Below are 19026 nucleotides of genomic sequence, written 5' to 3'. Positions count from 1 at the left end.
TTTCCAGCAGTGGATCTCTTCCTGGTGGGGAGAGACTGAGCAGGCAGGGAAACTCCCATGGAAGAGCATCTCAAAGCCTGGGGCAGATGCAGGCCAGAGGTCCTTCACCATAAATAACCAAGGACCGCTGAGGAAGTCTGTTTGGTGGTCTGAACGTCTGCTCTGCTGGAAGGATGGAACATAAGGACTCTCTCTCTCTCTTTTTCGCCGGCTCCCTCTTTCTGTCTCAGCAGTCTATCTGGAAGCTTGGTTGGAGAGAGATAAAACAGTGGGAACGGCGGGGAGGTTGGGCCAAGACGAGACGCAGCTCAGAGCGGATTGTAGACTTCCTTTGGCCTGCGGGCCCAAACTAAACAGACTGGGCAGCGGTGAGGGAAACCACACTGATCTGACACATGGGATTCTCAGTACAGGTTAATATTGGAATTTGTGTTTTGATGTCCAATAAAAAGTCATCTTTTCACTATATGCAGTAATGCAGAGCGAATGCAGAATTGGATATAATGTAAGGATCGCTGCAAGTTGAAAGCTTTTACAAAAAAGTCCCCGAACCTCGACTCTTTAGTTTTATAGATCACCAGTGTCAATGGATTGTATTTATAAACTGGATTGTATTGACATAGAGGCTTGTAATTACTTGTTTCAAAGTGATTTACATTGTAAGAGGGGAGAACTCATCTCATTCACCAACAATACTATTTACCAAGAGACTTTATCTATACTTTTTGGTAGCTGTTTAGTCACAACCAAAAACCAATGCTGGCACTAAGAACACACTCAACGAGCTGTGTAAGTCCATAAACAAACAAGAAAATGCTCACCCAGCAGGGCGCTCCTAGTGGCCAGGGATTTTAATACAGGGAAATTGAAATCAGTATTATCTCATTTCTACCAGCATGTTACCAGTGCAAATAGAGGCAAAAATAAATAAATAAACAAATAAATAAATAATCTACATCACCTTTAATCCACACACAGAAACACATACAAAGCTCTACCTCACCCTCCATTTGACAAATCTGACCATAACTCTATCCTCCGGATTCCTGCTTACAAGCAAAAACAGGAAGTACCAGTGATGCGCCCAATACAGAAGTGGTCCAATGAAGTGGATGCTAAGATACAGGACTGTTTCGCACAGATTGTAATATGTTCCGGGATTCCTCTGATGGCCTTGAGGAGTTTACCACATGCATCGACGACGTCGTCCTCACAGTGACTGTACATACAGTTGAAGTCTGAAGTTTACATACACCTTAGCCAAATATCAGTTTTTCACAATCCCTGACATTTAATCCCAGTAAAAAGTCCCTGTCTTAGGTCAGTTAGGATCACCACTTGATTTTAAAAATGTGAAATGTCAAAATAATAGTACAGAGAATTATTTATTTCAGCTTTTATTTCATCACATTCCCAGTGGGTCATATATTTAGCCTTCCACAAGCTTCCCACAATAAGTTGGGTGAATTTTGGCCCATTCCTCCTGACATAGCTGGTGTTACTGAGTCAGGTTTGTTGGCCTCCTTGCTCGCACACACTTTTTCAGTTCTGCCCACAAATTTTCTATAGGATTGAGGTCAGGGCTTTGTGATGGCCACTCCAATACCTTGACCTTGTTGTCCTTAAACCATAACTTTGGAAGTATGCTTGGGGTCATTGTCCATTTGAAAGACCCATTTGCGACAAAGCTTTAACTTCCTGACTGATGTCTTGAGATGTTGCTTCAATATATCCACATACTTTTCCTACTTCATGATGCCATCTTTTTTTGTGAAGAGCACCAGTCCCTCCTGCAGCAAAGCACCTCCACAACATGATGCTGCCACCCCCGTGCTTCATGGTTGGGATGGTGTTCTTTGGCTTGCAAGCCTCCACCTTATTCCTCCAAACACAATAATGGTCATTATGGTCAAATAGTTATATTTTTGTTTCATCAGACCAGAGGGCATTTCTCCAAAAAGTACGATCTTTGTCCCCATGTGCAGCTGCAAACCATAGGTTTTTGGAGCAGTAGCTTCTTCCTTGCTGAGCAGCCTTTCAGGTTATGTTGATATAGGACTCATTTTACTGTTGGATATAGATACTTTTGTACCCGTTTCCTCCAGCATCTTTTCAAGGTCCTTTACTGCTGTTCTGGGATTGATTTGCACTTTTCGCACCAAAGTACATTTATCTCTAGGAGACAGAATGCGTCTCCTTCCTGTGCGGCACGACAGCTGCGTGGTCCCATGGTGTTTACACTTGCGTACTATTGTTTGTACAGATGAATGTGGTACCTTCAGACATTTGGAAATTGCTCCCAATGATGAACCAGACTTGTGGAGGCCTACAATTATTTTTTCTGAGGTCTTGGCTGATTTCTGTTGCTCTTCCCATGATGTCAAGCAAAGAGGCACTGAGTTTTAAGGTAGGCCTTGAAATACATCCACATGTACACCTGCAATTGACTCAAATGATGCCAATTAACCTATCAGAAGCTTCTAAAGCCATGGCATAATTTTCTGGAATTTTCCAAGCTGTTTAAAGGCACAGTCAACTTAGTGTATGTAAACTTCTGACCCACTGGAATTGTGATACAGTGAATTATAAGTGAAATAATCTGTAAACAATTGTTGGAATAATTACGTGTGCCATGCACACAGTAGATGTTCTAACCGACTTGCCAAGACTATTGTTTGTTAACAAGAAATTTGTGGAGTGGTTGAAAAACGAGTTTTAATGACTCCAACCTTAGTGTATGTAAACTTCCAATTTCAACTGTACATATCCCAACCAGAAGTCATGGATTACAGGAAACATCCGCACTGACCTAAAGGCTAGAGCTGCCGCTTTCAAGGAGTGGGACACCTCCGACAAGCCATCAATCAGGCAAAGCGTCAATACAGAACAAAGATTGAATCCTACTACACCAGCTCTGACACTCGTCTGATGTGGCAGGGCTTGTAAACAATCACAGATTACAAAAGGAAACCCAAAGGGAACCATGAATGAGAGCACCAGCTGTTCTGGACGACTGTGTACCCACGCTTCCCATAGCCGATGAAAGACCTTTAAATAAGTTAACATTCACAAGGCCGCAGGCCCAGACGGATTACCAGGATGCATACACAGAGCATGCGCTGACCAGGTGGGAAGTGTTTTCTCTCACATTTTCAACCTCTCCCTGACCCAGTCTATAATTCCTATATGTTTCAAGCTCACAGAACGGGACCGCCAAGTGCTGAAGCCCATAAAAATCATCTGCCCTTGTTTGCAACACTCACTACAGAGTTCCAAACTGCCTCTGGAAGCAACATCAGCATAAGAACTGTTCATTGGGAGCTTCATGAAATGGGTTTCCATGGCCGATCAGCCACACACAAGCCTAAGATCAACATGCACAATGCCAAGCATTGGCTGGAGGGTTGTAAAGCTCGCTGTCATTTGAGTCTGGAGCAGTTTAAACGCGTTCTCGGGAGTGATGAATCACGCATCACCATCTGGAAGTCCGACTGAAAAATCTGGGGTTGGTGGTTGACGACAGAATACTACCTGCCCGAATGCATAGTGCCAACTGTAAAGTTTGGTGGAGGAGGAATAATGGTCTGTTTTTCATGGTTTGGGCCCCTGACATCAACCACATCAAACACCTTTGGGATGAATTGGAAGGCCGACTGAGAGCCAGGCCTAATCGCCAAACATCAGTGCCCGATCTCACTAATGCTCTTGTGGCTGAATGGAAGTAAGCCCTCCAAGCTCATCACTAGGCTAAGGACCCTGGCACTGAGCACTTCCCTCTGAGACTGAATCCTGGACTTCCTGCTGATGGGCTGCCCCCAGGTGGTGAGGGTAGGCTACAATACATCCGCCACCCTGACCCTCAACAGGGGGCCCCTCAGGGCTGCGTGCTTTGTCCCCTCTTGTACTCCCTGTTTACCCACAACTGCGTGGCCACACACGACTCAAACACCATTATTACGTTTGCTTATGACACAGCTGTGGTAGGCCTGATCACTGACAATGATGAGAAAGCCTATAGAACCCCACAGCGGATGTTTCATAATACCCATGAAACCTAGCGGTTAAATGGGGAAATGGTTCCAATAATTTTTCCACTATACATTTTTCCCATAGGTGATTTTGTAAACGCTTAAAATAAGGGCTGTATTTCGTGTAGGCTTACCCTGGCGTGATGTTTTGATAACCAAGTGAATCTCTCTCGGACAAGGTGACTTTTATCAATATCGCCCGGGCTGTAGTGGAGCGGGTCGAGAGCTTCAAGTTTCTCTGTGTCCACTTCAAGGATCTATCATGGTCCACACACAACAAAGCCTCTTCCCCCTCAGGAGGCTGAAAAGATTTGGCATGGGCCCTCAGATCCTCAAAAAGTTCTACAGCTGCACCATTGAGAGCATTTTGACTGGCTGCATCACCGCTTGGTATGGCAACTGCTTGAAATCTGACCGCAAGGAGCTACAGAGGGTAGTGAATATGGCCCAGTACATCACTGGGGCCGAGCTCCCTGCCATCCAGGACCTCTATACCAGGCGGTGCCCTAAAAATGACCAAAGACTCCAGCCACCCAAGTCATAGACTGTTCTCTCTGCTACCGCACGGAAAGAGGGACCGATGCACCAAGTATGGAAACAACAGGAGCCTGAACAGCTTCTACCCCCGAGCCATAAGACTGCTAAATAGTTAGTTAAATAGTTAACCAAATAGCTACCCGGACTATCTACATCTTTTTGCACAAATCTTTTTTTCCTCAACACATATGCTGCTGCTACTGTTCATTATCTATCCTGTTGCCTAGTCACTTTATTCCTAGTTATAATAGATGTGTAGTATTTACTGTACATATCTACAGTGCCTTAAGAAAGTATTCACACAGTATTCACACCCCTTGCCTACACACAGTACCCCATAATGTCAAAGTGGAATGATGTTTTAGGACATTTTTTGAAATGTATGAAAAGCTGAAATGTTTTCAGTCAATAAGTATTATTATTTAGGCTTGTTATGGCAAGTAAGTTCAGGAGTATACATTTGCTTAACAAGTAAAATAATAAGATGCATGGACTCACTCTGTTTTCAATAATAGTGTTTAACATGATTTTTGAATGATTACCAAATCACATACAGATAATTCTAAGGTCCCTCAGTTGAGCAGTGAATTTCAAACACAGATTCAACCACAAAGACCAGGAAGGTTTTTCAATGTCTCGCAAAGGGCACCTATTGTTAGATGAGTAAAACACTTTAAAAGCAGACATTGAATGTCCCTTTGAGCATGGTGAAGTTATTAATTACACTTTGGATGATGTATCAATTCACCCAGTCACTACAAAGATACAGGCGTCCTTCCAAACTCAGTCGCTGGACAGGAAGGAAACCGCACAGGGATTTAATCATGGCCAATGGCAACTTTAAAACAGTTACAGAGTTTAATGGTTGTGACAGGAGAAAACTGAGGATGAATCAACAACATTGTAGTTACTCCACAATACTAACCTAAATGACAGAGTGAAAAGAATAAAGCCTGTACAGAATACAAATATTCCAAAACATCCCTCCTTTTTGCAACAAGGCACTTAAGTAATACTGCAAATAATGTGGCAAAGAAACAAACTTTTTGTCCTGAATACAAAACTTTATTTTTGGGGCAAATCCAACACATCACTGAGTACCACTCTTCATATTTTCAAGCATGGTGGTGGCTGCATCATGTTATGGGTATACTTGTCATCGGCAAGGACTAAGGTTTTTTAAGATAAAAAGAAACGGAATACAGCTAAGCACATGCAAAATTGTAGAGGAAAACCGTGTTCAGTCTGCTTTCCAACAGATACTGGGAGACAAATTGACCTTTCACTAGGACAATAACCTAATATACAATAACCTAAGGCCAAATATTGCTTACCAAGACGACGTTGAAGGTTCCTGAACGGCCGAGTTACAGTTTTGACTGAAATCGGCTTGAACATCTATGCAATGACCAACAAATAACTTGACAAGGATAATAAAATAATATGCAAATATTGTACAATCCAGGTGTACAGAGCTCTTCGAGACTTACCCAGAAAAACTCACAGATATAATCGCTGCCAAAGGGGATTTGAACATGTATTGACTCAGGGGGTTGAATACTTATGTAATGAAGATGTATTAGTGCTTTATTTTCAGGATTTTCTTTTTTTACAAATGTTAGAATTATTCTTCCACTTTGACATTAGAGTACTTTTTGTAGATCATTGACAAAAAATGACAATTAAATCCATTTTAATCCCACCTTGTAACAACAAAATGTGGAAAAAGTCAAGGGTGTGAATACTTTCTGAAGACACTGTCCTCAATGACCTCCTACTCCTGCACATGAACTCGATACTGGTACCCTGCATACCCTCCAAGTTATCGTTACTTGTGTATTCATTACTACGTGCTATTACATTTCTATTGTTTCTCCATTTCCTTTCTCTCTGCATTGTTGGGAAAGGCTCGTAAGTAAGCATTTCACTGCTAGTCTACACATGTCGTTTACAAAGCATGTGACAAATAAGATTTGAACAAGACAGTTCTCGCTCCTCCATCCAGGCTTATAGAATGGAGCCAGGTGGTGTGATTCTATGTTTCTCCAAGTTATCTGAGACCAGGTTCACATTACCAACAGAGCAGAGCACAGGGAGTCCTGGTCCCCCTTGGCCCCAGGAAGCCCTCCACTCCAGGCCATCCATATCTGGGGAGGTTTCACTGCCCCATTGTTGTGACAAGAACAATGAATCTAAAAAGAGACAGCAGTCAAGGAAAACACAACATAAAGAATTGAACTTTCACAAAATCACCTGCTGGAACCTTTTTCTAAACTTGCACTCACATCATGGAAATCTCTCTGGTTTGACCCAGAGCCTTATAGAAGCAGGTTTTAAAAAAGCCCTATTTGGTTTAGCATTGTGTGCAAAAACGAATTTATTGGGGTTGACCCCAGCTCCTCTTTTGTGTGACAGCCATCTTGGAAAACAATGGCAGGAAGGTTTGAAACCTGAGAGGAACTGAATCTGACATTTAAAAAAAACGTATATATAAATATATTACTATTTTTTGCTCGCTGAAATGTTCCCTCCTCGGTTTAGAAAAACCTTGTTTTTGTGTCCGAGAGAAGCCGTAAAGTGATGTCTAAGCATTCCACGGCCCCGGCAATAAGGCTGTGTTTAACTGGACACTTGGGGACAGTTGTTTTGTACCGGGGCTGGAGCAGGGGGCTTGCTGCAGGGGGCTGGGGGCCTGACTGAGGAAGCCATGGCCGCCCAGCAAAACAGCCACGAACCTCCCGGCCTCCTCATGGTGGGACCTAGGCCTAAATGGAAGCCGGCTAAAGGTTAGAGGTTTAAGACTAACAAATCATGCAACACTTTACTGGTATTTAAGCCCCCCCACCCCCGCTTTTGCATAGATGGATACACAGACATACACTATACTACCATGCTGTAGCCCCTGCAAGGCTATGTACGAGCATGCACACATACACACACACAAGTATAGGAGTGGGTGACTGCCCCACTGCTATACTGTGTGTGTGTGCATAGTATATGCGCATGGTGCTTCTACATCTGCATTGCTTGCTATTTGGGGTTTCTGTATATCACTGTGTCATCGGCTGATGTAAAAAAGGGCTTTATAAATACATTTGATTGAAATCTGTGTCGAGGATGACCCCTAGTACTCTTCCCGAGTGGTTTGTGATATTAGTTAAAATCAGTGTGTTTGGTATTAAAATATCCCATGATGATGGTATGGCCGTTGTCTGTCAGAGCAGTGGCCAGTTTTTCAGGTGTTGTTGAGGGTGGACAGTATATAGTGGGTATCAGATCAGGACTGGTATGCGGGTGATTAGAAGGGGAGAAGAGAAAGAGAGAGGAAGTTCTTGATCTCAAGCTTACCCTGCTCCTCATCTATAACCGTTGTGTAAATTTTACACAAAATATCTGCTTGTGCCATTTCTGAAAAGACTGTACACACAAAAATAGAGATTTATAAACATGCCACACACCATACATACGCATATTACCAGCTATAAATCAGACCTGTCGTAAAACTCTGTGTGCATGAAAAACAATAGCAAGTTGTTGTGGACCTGTACTGTAAACTGATTGAATTCATACTGTTATGCATTTTTCCTAACCTAAATATCCTGCACCGCCTGCCAATTCTGAAATAATATCTACTCTGATGATTGTTTTTACTACAGTAGGCTATACTTACAGTGGTAGCTTACACACACCCATGTAAAATGTCTACTGTCTGTTCACCTGTATGTTATAAACCGCGTTTCCTTTCAGAGAGCGAAAGTTTGAAATTATAATAGCATATCTAATAGGCCCAATTAATGAGAGATGAGCATGGTAATTTCTTGTATGGCTACTTAGGGAATATGTTCTCATCATGGCCATAAAAGGTGAAGAATTTATGATTTATGTATTGTTTCTAAATGAAATATTGTCTTCTTGAGAAATTTGACATTACAATATACAGATGTAGCCTACAAATGTCAATGGAAAAGGTGAACCATCTGTTCTACCTTTAAACTATGCTACGGACCGGATAGGGCAAAATACTTGAAATAGCTTATCCATTTACTAGGCTACTGTGAATTGGGGCCAGTTAAATGAGCGATGGGACAAATGGTAGCCTATCCTAACAGTGTTACCGCCTAAGGTGCTTCTACAAAGTTTTGACTCAGGGGTGTGAAAACTTACAAAAATGAGATATTTCTTTATTTGATTTTTAATACATTTGCAAACACTTTAAAAAAAATATAACTTTTTCACTTTGCCATTAAGGGGTGAAAAAAACAAAACATTGAATCAATTTTTCATTCAGGCTGTAACACAACAAAAGGTGGAATAAGTCACGGGGTATAAATGCTTTCTGAGAGCACTGTATATGCCTTTAAAAACCCCATTCCACTTTACGCTGTCCACGTCACTGCTCCAGGCTCAGCCGTGTTTCTTCCATTAAGGGCTGCTCATAAAAGGATCCATCTAAGGGTGGAAAGATGAGCAACAGACGACTGCTGGGGAGACCACATGGACATCAGGTATGTACGTAGAAGTCTACGCTACGCTGCTGTGGCTCTAACGCCGTCTTGTGTCTCGCACAGGACATACCGTACTGTGCTTTGTGCGAGTGCTTGTTCGTAAAACTTAGATAATAACATTTCGTCATTCATCTTAAATAATTACAGTGACGAGTGCATTCCATATGGTTTTCAAGGGACTGAACGTAAAGTCTATAAGTCAATAGCTAAATATTTAAGACAGACATAAAAGATACAGATAAAAATGTTTAGATTTATAAACCTGTCTGACCAGGACAATGTTTTCCTATCAATGTGACATATCATAACAAAGACAACATCCTCAATAACAAGAGGGCAAGAGGTCAGAGAAAAGTCCCAAGACAATCAGAAGGGATCCGTTTGTCCCCTATAGAGTGACAGAGGTCAGTGAGTGACGTAGAAGGTAGATAGACATCCTCCCTCACCCCCATTTCCACCAAACCCCACCTCCCTTATCTGCCTATGGAGAGCAGAGGAACGAGTGACGAGGGCCAGGGCCCGCTGTGTGATAAGGGCATGTCCTGTTCTCTTCCAGGGGCCTCCGGGGGCCACGGTGGGGGCTACAGGCTGACCAGCACCAGGAGAAACTCCCAGCCTTGTTTTCGCACCAAGGTATGAGCCTGACCCTGGCTGGCTGGCTGACAAAGAGAGAATGGGAGAGGAGGGAGGTTCATCTAGAGTTCAGAGCAGATATTTGCCAGTAGTCTCGCGCCGCAGGAAAGCTAAATTGCTTCCGGATCCACGTATCCACCTCTGCGATACCCTTCCTTAACCCCACCACTCCCCCTGCCCTCTCCTCTCCCTCCCCTTGCTCAGGCCAGTGTCAGCCAGTCAGTGAGTCAGTCGTGGCTGGGCTGGTCCCGTGGCAGAGGGTCACAATGTCAGACGGGAAGCAGTCTTTGAGCAGTATGCCTCTGTCTCTCTGGCTGTCCAGCTCACCAATGAAACCATGCCAGTAGATGACTAGTCCTGGACCAAACCTATGGAGTGGGAGAAGACGGAAAGACATTAACGTTGATGTCATCAAACTGTCGAGCAAGGCATTCATCAACAGAACAGAGACAACATAGTGAGGTACTGAAGAAGCTTCCAGACAGTTTCCCACCCAAATCCCATATGCTTATGGCTGTTTACTTTGGATTTTGGGAGGATGACAGTGACAGTGAATTAGAGAGTGAACGAGAGAGAAGGAGAGAAAGAAAGAGAGAGAGAGAGATTGATTGATTGAGATATACAGAGGAGATAAGCTCTTTGAGGTGCACTCCTTTGATCCCTGTCCAGGAAACTTGTGCTGAATCAAACAAAAAGCTGCCGTTGCGATAAGATCCCACTGACACAGTGATATACACACCGGATCACCTTACAATGGCACTGAAATAGCAATAATCATAGTAGCAACAAAGCCCCAGCCAGCCCTACAAACCTCTCTGTCATCAGAAGGCTCCTATACAGTGCACAGTGCCCAGAGAGAGTTCAACTAAGAGGCTAAGTGAACTGCCCCGCTAAAACAGTGCATCGGTCTGTGACAGCGAGGCAAACTAGCTAAGCTAGTCCAGCAGCGTCCAGCTGTTTCATTCACATGCTTCACTCTCCAGGCCGACAGACAGACAGCCACTTTGCCTAGGCTCACAGTGCTGTTCCAAAGCACAACGAATAATGACGACTCGCCAAGCAGCCGAGGAAAAGTCAAGTTCAGACAATATTCAAATGTACACCCCTCACCCCCACACCTCCAGCTCTCGTCGCAGCGTCGTGTTTTATTGGCCCCATCACATATCCCTGAGCCCCATTGAAAAGGCTCGGAAGCAATTAAAATGGCAGTGTGGCTGGAGAAGCATTGCGCTATTTCACTGCTTCTCCCTGACATGTGATAAATCATCTTCCAAGCTATTTATTACACCCCAAAGATTTGCCAGTGGCCCCCTATGTGTAGCGCAGATCATACCTATTCTTTGAACTCTAGCCGCCATGCATAAAGTCATGTCACAGTTGAACTTTCAGGTTCGGGAGAGCAGCCCCCTTTGCGCACAAAAACAGATTGGGAGTGAACAGTGAAGTAAGGCAATCTGGTTCCTGACACTCTATCCTCAGACAGTAAAGGGTGTTTTGGGGTCTCTGAAGACGTCTCTGAAGAGCCAGACAGGAAGCTGCCCAAAGGGGCTGCAGAGAGTGAACCAGGAAGTTCAGCCCAAAGGCAGAGTTCATAAAACCTTCATAACCTTGGAAGGTTCCGCGATCAATCATCAAATCACAGCCTATTAAAAGTAACAACCCCAGCCAACACCACAGAAGGATAGGAACACTAATGCTCAGAATAGTAGCGACTGTAAGTTATGTGCTTGGTGATCCTGCATAGGTGTGATATTAAATAATAGTCTCGTTGACCTCTGACCTGTGTGTGACAAGACATCTTAGCGATGTAATTAACCACAACAGAGCGCTCCAGTGTGAACATTTTACACGCACATGCGCCTAAATACATTGTTGCCGTGCGACCTGGACTTCACATTTTCATTGTGGTCCTACATTTCTTTACGTGCTCCTACATTTTCCAACTTAGGCACACACGTGCTCCTTGTAAAAAAAGGTCCGCGTAAAGCCCTGCACAACCTGCAGAGGTAGTCAGGTGTCATGACATCAGCCTTCACATCACACTATTAGTTACATTTACACTTTCAAGGAATGCATGTAAGATGTATTCCCGGTCAACCAACTGACACACATAAAGCATGTACACACACGTAGGCCTACACACTCCCTCTTCCTGTACCAGCCCCTAAAAGCAGTACACTCCTGCACCCCCGTCCTGCATTCCCTGTTTTACAGTGTGTGATTTACGGCCCTGTATCTGTGAGCAAACCAACGGGCCAAAGCTAACAGCCCCAGAGAAAGCCCACAGATGTAAACGGCAAGTTCACCGCAAAGTCACACACATAGCTCAGCCTATTCACTCCACACAGGGCAGGCTCAGACCTCCTTTCCCCCTCATATTCCAACCAGCCACGGCACGGGCAGCACCACAACTCTCTTTATGGAATTGTTATGGAATCAAAACCTAAACATTTACATTAGATGACTCTGAAGAAGGGGTTACGCTCCTCTTTCCTGTACTGTATGTACTCATCGCTTGGCGAGGGGGGCCGGGAGAAGAGGAGAGGGGGGAACGGTTCATAGAGAGGGGAGAGGCAACCTTCTGAAAAGGTTAAAACTGTACGTCAACAGATAACGCGTACAGCGATGTACGATACATCACAGCCATGGTTCGTCAGGGGAGGCCAGGCACAAATTGAAACAAGCTAAATTATAAGCACAGGGGAACAAAATGGGTTTTGACTCCTACTCTGAATTAATACGAGTCAATACTAGTGGAGGACGTTAAAGTAAAATCCCAGAGCAAGGCCTAGCTCTAGAACAATAATACTGGTGCTGACGGAGGATAGGTGGTGAGGTAAGCAAAGGGTCAAGGGTCGTAACATGGGGTCGAGGTTAAGTAAGTACGGTTGGAGACCACAAACGATGGGGCCCAGGTATTTTCATTGGACAGAGTCAAAAAGAAACAGAAACTCTTACAAAACTCAATGTATAAACCTCCTCTAAAGGAGCATGGTAATGAATTATAAACCTCCTCTAAAGGAGTATGGTAATGAATTATAAACCTCCTCTAAAGGAGCATGGTAATGAATTATAAACCTCCTCTAAAGGAGCATGGTAATGAATTATAAGCCTCCTCTAAAGGAGCATGGTAATGAATTATAAATCTCCTCTAAAGGAGCATGGTAATGAATTATAAACCTCCTCTAAAGGAGTATGGTAATGAATTATAAACCTCCTCTAAAGGAGTATGGCAATGAATTATAAACCTCCTCTAAAGGAGCATGGTAATGAATTATAAACCTCCTCTAAAGGAGCATGGTAATGAATTATAAACCTCCTCTAAAGGAGCATGGTAATGAATTATAAACCTCCTCTAAAGGAGCATGGTAATGAATTATAAACCTCCTCTAAAGGAGCATGGTAATGAATTATAAACCTCCTCTAAAGGAGCATGGTAATGAATTATAAACCTCCTCTAAAGGAGCATGGTAATGAATTATAAACCTCCTCTAAAGGAGCATGGTAATGAATTATAAACCTCTAAATGAGCATGGTAATGAATTATAAACCTCCTCTAAAGGAGCATGGTAATGAATTATAAACCTCCTCTAAAGGAGCATGGTAATGAATTATAAGCCTCCTCTAAAGGAGCATGGTAATGAATTATAAACCTCCTCTAAAGGAGCATGGTAATGAATTATAAACCTCCTCTAAAGGAGTATGGTAATGAATTATAAATCTCCTCTAAAGGAGTATGGTAATGAATTATAAATCTCCTCTAAAGGAGTATGGTAATGAATTATAAACCTCCTCTAAAGGAGAATGGTAATGAATTATAAGCCTCCTCTAAAGGAGTATGGTAATGAATTATAAACCTCCTCTAAAGGAGTATGGTAATGAATTATAAACCTCCTCTAAAGGAGCATGGTAATGAATTATAAGCCTCCTCTAAAGGAGCATGGTAATGAATTATAAACCTCCTCTAAAGGAGTATGGTAATGAATTATAAACCTCCTCTAAAGGAGTATGGTAATGAATTATAAACCTCCTCTAAAGGAGCATGGTAATGAATTATAAACCTCCTCTAAAGGAGCATGAATGAATTATAAACATGGTAATGAATTATAAACCTCCTCTAAAGGAGCATGGTAATGAATTATAAACCTCCTCTAAAGGAGCATGGTAATGAATTATAAACCTCCTCTAAAGGGTAATGAATTATAAACATGGAGCATGGTAATGAATTATGGTAATGAATTATAAACCTCCTCTAAAGGAGCATGGTAATGAATTATAAACCTCCTCTAAAGGAGCATGGTAATGAATTATAAACCTCCTCTAAAGGAGTATGGTAATGAATTATAAACCTCCTCTAAAGGAGTATGGTAATGAATTATAAACCTCCTCTAAAGGAGTATGGTAATGAATTATAAACCTCCTCTAAAGGAAGCATGGTAATGAATTATAAACCTCCTCTAAAGGAGTATGGTAATGAATTATAAACCTCCTCTAAAGGAGCATGGTAATGAATTATAAACCTCCTCTAAAGGAGCATGGTAATGAATTATAAACCTCTAAAGGAGCATGGTAATGAATTATAAACCTCTAAAGGAGTATGGTAATGAATTATAAACCTCCTCTAAAGGAGTATGGTAATGAATTATAAACCTCCTCTAAAGGAGTATGGTAATGAATTATAAACCTCCTCTAAAGGATGGTAATGAATTATAAACATGGTAAATGAATTATAAACCTCCTCTAAAGGAGAATTATGGTAATGAATTATAAACCTCCTCTAAAGGAGTATGGTAATGAATTATAAACCTCCTCTAAAGGAGGGTAATGAATATAAACCTCCTCTAAAGGTAATGAATTATAAACCTCCTCTAAAGGAGGTAATGAATTATAAACCTCCTCTATGGTAATGAATTATAAACCTCCTCTAAAGGTAATGAATTATAAACCTCCTCTAAAGGAGCATAATGAATTATAAACCTCCTCTAAAGGAGCATGGTAAAATTATAAACCTCCTCTAAAGGAGTATGGTAATGAATTATAAACCTCCTCTAAAGGAGCATGGTAATGAATTATAAACCTCCTCTAAAGGAGCATGGTAATGAATTATAAACCTCCTCTAAAGGAGCATGGTAATGAATTATAAACCTCCTCTAAAGGAGCATGGTAATGAATTATAAACCTCCTCTAAAGGAGCATGGTAATGAATTATAAACCTCCTCTAAAGGAGCATGGTAATGAATTATAAACCTCCTCTAAAGGAGCATGGTAATGAATTATAAACCTCCTCTAAAGGAGCATGGTAATGAATTATAAACCTCCTCTAAAGGAGCATGGTAATGAATTATAAACCTCCTCTAAAGGAGTATGGTAATGAATTATAAACCTCCTCTAAAGGAGCATGGTAATGAATTATAAACCTCCTCTAAATGGTAATGAATTATAAACCTCCTCTAAAGGTAATGAATTATAAACCTCCTCTAAAGGAGTATGGTAATGAATTATAAACCTCCTCTAAAGAATTATAAACCTCCTCTAAAGGAGTATGGTAATGAATTATAAACCTCCTCTAAAGGAGTATGGTAAAGGAGCATGGTAATGAATTATAAACCTCCTCTAAAGGAGTATGGTAATGAATTATAAACCTCCTCTAAAGGTAATGAATTATAAACCTCCTCTATGGTAATGAATTATAAACCTCCTCTAAAGGAGTATGGTAATGAATTATAAACCTAAAGGAGTATGGTAATGAATTATAAACCTCTAAAGGAGTATGGTAATGAATTATAAACCTCCTCTAAAGGAGTATGGTAATGAATTATAAACCTCCTCTAAAGGAGAATGGTAATGAATTATAAGCCTCCTCTAAAGGAGCATGGTAATGAATTATAAACCTCCTCTAAAGGAGTATGGTAATGAATTATAAACCTCCTCTAAAGGAGCATGGTAATGAATTATAAACCTCCTGAATTAATGAATAAAATGAATTATAAACCTCCTCTAAAGGAGCATGGTAATGAATTATAAACCTCCTCTAAAGGAGCATGGTAATGAATTATAAGCCTCCTCTAAAGGAGCATGGTAATGAATTATAAACCTCCTCTAAAGGAGCATGGTAATGAATTATAAACCTCCTCTAAAGGAATGCATGGTAATGAATTATAAACCTCTAAAGGAGCATGGTAATGAATTATAAACCTCTAAAGGAGCATGGTAATGAATTATAAACCTCCTCTAAAGGAGCATGGTAATGAATTATAAACCTCCTCTAAAGGATGGTAATGAATTATAAACAAAGGAGGGTAATGAATAAACCTCTAAAGGAGCATGGTAATGAATTATAAACCTCTAAAGGAGCATGGTAATGAATTATAAACCTCCTCTAAAGGAGTATGGTAATGAATTATAAGCCTCCTCTAAAGGTGCATGGTAATGAATTATAAACCTCTAAAGGAGCATGGTAATGAATTATAAGCCACCTCTAAAGGAGCATGGTAATGAATTATAAACCTCCTCTAAAGGAGTATGGTAATGAATTATAAGCCTCCTCTAAAGGAGCATGGTAATGAATTATAAACCTCCTCTAAAGGAGTATGGTAATGAATTATAAGCCTCCTCTAAAGGTGCATGGTAATGAATTATAAACCTCCTCTAAAGGAGTATGGTAATGAATTATAAGCCTCCTCTAAAGGTGCATGGTAATGAATTGTAAACCGATTCGAGGCTCCAGTTTCTGTAATTGCGGCTTATTATGGGGGCTGCCTCTCTCCTTAACCTAATGAATTATAAACCTCGGGTGCGTAATTATCCGCCGCTCAGGGAAAGTCGGCGATCTTCCAATAAACACCTAACTGCATAACGAGTTTGTGAAATTGTTTGTGAAATGTAGCTAATTTCAGCGAGTGGGGACAATGAATTATAAACCTCCTCTAAAGGAGCATGGTAATGAATTATAAACTTGGCTTGACAAGTCAGGATGGGCGGAGATTGGGACTGCCAGGCGCACTGTCTGTCGTTAGCGTTAACGAGCGGGTGGTGTGGGTTCTCTCTGAAAGCAGGTGCCATGCTGCTAAGAACGGCAGCTTAATGAGAGCACAGCACTTAGGAACAAAAAAATTTCAGCGAGTGGGGATGCAAATAGAGGTGCACAGAGAGTAGTATTAGTGCTGCTGCTGCTGCTGCAAAAAAAAGATGCAAATAGAGGTGCACACACACACACACACACACACACACACACACACACACACACACACACACACACACACACACACACACACACACACACACACACACACACACACACACACACACACACACACACACACACACACACACACACACACACACACAAGCATGTGCGCATGTGCGCATATACAATTGTAGCGTAATTAATTGACTAATTGCAGCCCTCCACATGTCAGTTTCAACCTCTCCACAGTAGTTCTAATGGAAAGTTATAAAAATGTTTTATTTGATTTCTTAGTAGCACCACAGTACACTCTGCGAATGTTCCTGGATGTCAGAGAGCAAGGCCTATATTTCAGCCTTTAACATTCCAAAAAAAACCAAAGATCAAGGTTCATTTGACGTGTCAAGAATAGTGAGGCGGTTCTCTGATAAATCTGCACAAGAAAACACGTTTATTCGACACTATTTGGTTTATAAATTACCACCGCAATGTAACCCAAATGAAGACAAAATTACCCCCGACTACTTTCCCCTCATTCTACATTACAACAAAACCGTTTCAACAAATGTCCCTGAAATGATTCAGATAGCATAAGACCCTACATGACGGTGAACCTTACAGGGTTGAGGTCTCTACACAAAGACGTCTTTGTTGGCCGGTCCATACATCAGGTCGCAAGGTAAACTGGTAAAGGCACAGCCAAACATGAGCTAAGTCAGGGGATTCTTTTCTTTTTCTCTCTCCCTTGAAATACAGGTCTGGAACCTGCTCAACCCCTTTCGGGAAGAAGTTGGAGAGTGACTAAGTCCAAGACAGAGAGAATGGGATGAATAGAGGTAGAGAAAGAGGGGTGGAAACAGAAGGGATGGGAGACAGACCGAGAGAGAGACAAGAGAGAGAGAGTGTGTATGTGTGAGAGATGACCAAACCAGCCTTTACAGCCATGGTCAGTTGTTGCTGTGGGTGGCTGATTAATAGGGGTTTATTTATAGGGCTTGAATTGGGCGGTGGAACTCCAGGTCTGTAAGCCAGCCGATATGGCCTCCTCGAGAACCCTGCATGTGTCTGTACATACTGCCTGCACATTTCAATAGCCCAGTCTGGAGGCCTGCCTGCGTCAGTCAGCCCAATGATAACAGCACAGCACTGATAATAAAGGCTCTTTCTCCAGCCTATCCACAAACAGGATATTTAAATGGCTGATTCGGCCCAAAGAGGTGGCCTCCAATGAAGCAGGCAGTAAATAAGCAACCCCCCCCCCCCATGTGTTGCTGCCCGACTGTTCATAAATAACACAAGGTGAACAATCAAGTCAGCCAACCAACAGAACCCACATCACCACCTCTTCTCTTCTCCTTCTCCCTCCTTCATGGTTCTGGAAACATTCAATTCTGCTCAGGTATGTCAAATAAAAATATCAGGGGGCCAGAGCCAATTCTATCAGGGGGCCTCCAATTCTATCAGGGGGCCTCCAATTCTATCAGGGGGCCTCCAATTCTATCAGGGGGCCTCCAATTCTATCAGGGGGCCTCCAATTCTATCAGGGGGCCTCCAATTCTATCAGGGGGCCTCCAATTCTCCGTAATTAAGGTGGAATAGAGGGCAATACAAAATAAAACAACTCGCCCCCCAGTTTTTATGCCTTTCCACCCCTCCTGTCGATGGGGCTTGGAAATGGGACGTGACGTCAGGGATGTGACGTTGTTGGGATGCTTAAGTACAAACTGTAAAAAATGAATACAAAAAAACTCAAAGTATGTGAAATGATAATGGACCTATATCTTTATTTATAATATGATCTTCGATAACTAACCATCACCAAAATAAAAGCTAGACAGTCAGTGGAATTGAAAACAATCAATTTAATATGATTTATTTTGTTATTAAGTTTGAGCAAAATAACACAGCATTAGAATTGCATAGAATTTCAGGAAATTATCTTTAAAACAGCAACAGTTTCTCTCAGCTCCATGGCTAAATGTATAGAATTGCAGGAAATTTACTTGCAAAAATGTATAATCTCGGCTCCATGAAGAACATCTGAGAATTGCAGAAAATTGGCCTGAAAATGCTACAAATGTTATATATATATAAAAATATAAAAACACACCAAGACTAGGGCACCACACCCACCACC

At 41.8% G+C, this 19026-nt stretch overlaps 1 protein-coding gene across 3 annotated transcripts in view; it reads right to left on the bottom strand.

Moving 5' to 3' along the window:
* Positions 1 to 8760: 8760 nt before the first annotated feature.
* Positions 8761 to 19026, bottom strand: part of cdin1 (CDAN1 interacting nuclease 1) — a 90135-nt gene continuing 79869 nt past the window's right edge. For all 3 annotated transcript variants that reach the window (XM_046307709.1, XM_046307711.1, XM_046307712.1), the window contains exon 12: positions 8761 to 10071. In XM_046307709.1, coding sequence (XP_046163665.1) covers positions 9915 to 10071 — 157 coding nt within the window. In that variant the 3' untranslated portion in view covers positions 8761 to 9914. The remainder of the gene's footprint in view (positions 10072 to 19026) is intronic.

The sequence above is a fragment of the Oncorhynchus gorbuscha genome, linkage group LG17 (genome assembly GCF_021184085.1).
Source record: "Oncorhynchus gorbuscha isolate QuinsamMale2020 ecotype Even-year linkage group LG17, OgorEven_v1.0, whole genome shotgun sequence".
In the NCBI taxonomy this organism is placed as follows: Eukaryota; Metazoa; Chordata; class Actinopteri; order Salmoniformes; family Salmonidae; genus Oncorhynchus; species Oncorhynchus gorbuscha.
The sequence above is the reverse complement of the archived record's forward strand: the minus strand, read 5'-3'. Positions and strand labels throughout refer to the sequence as shown.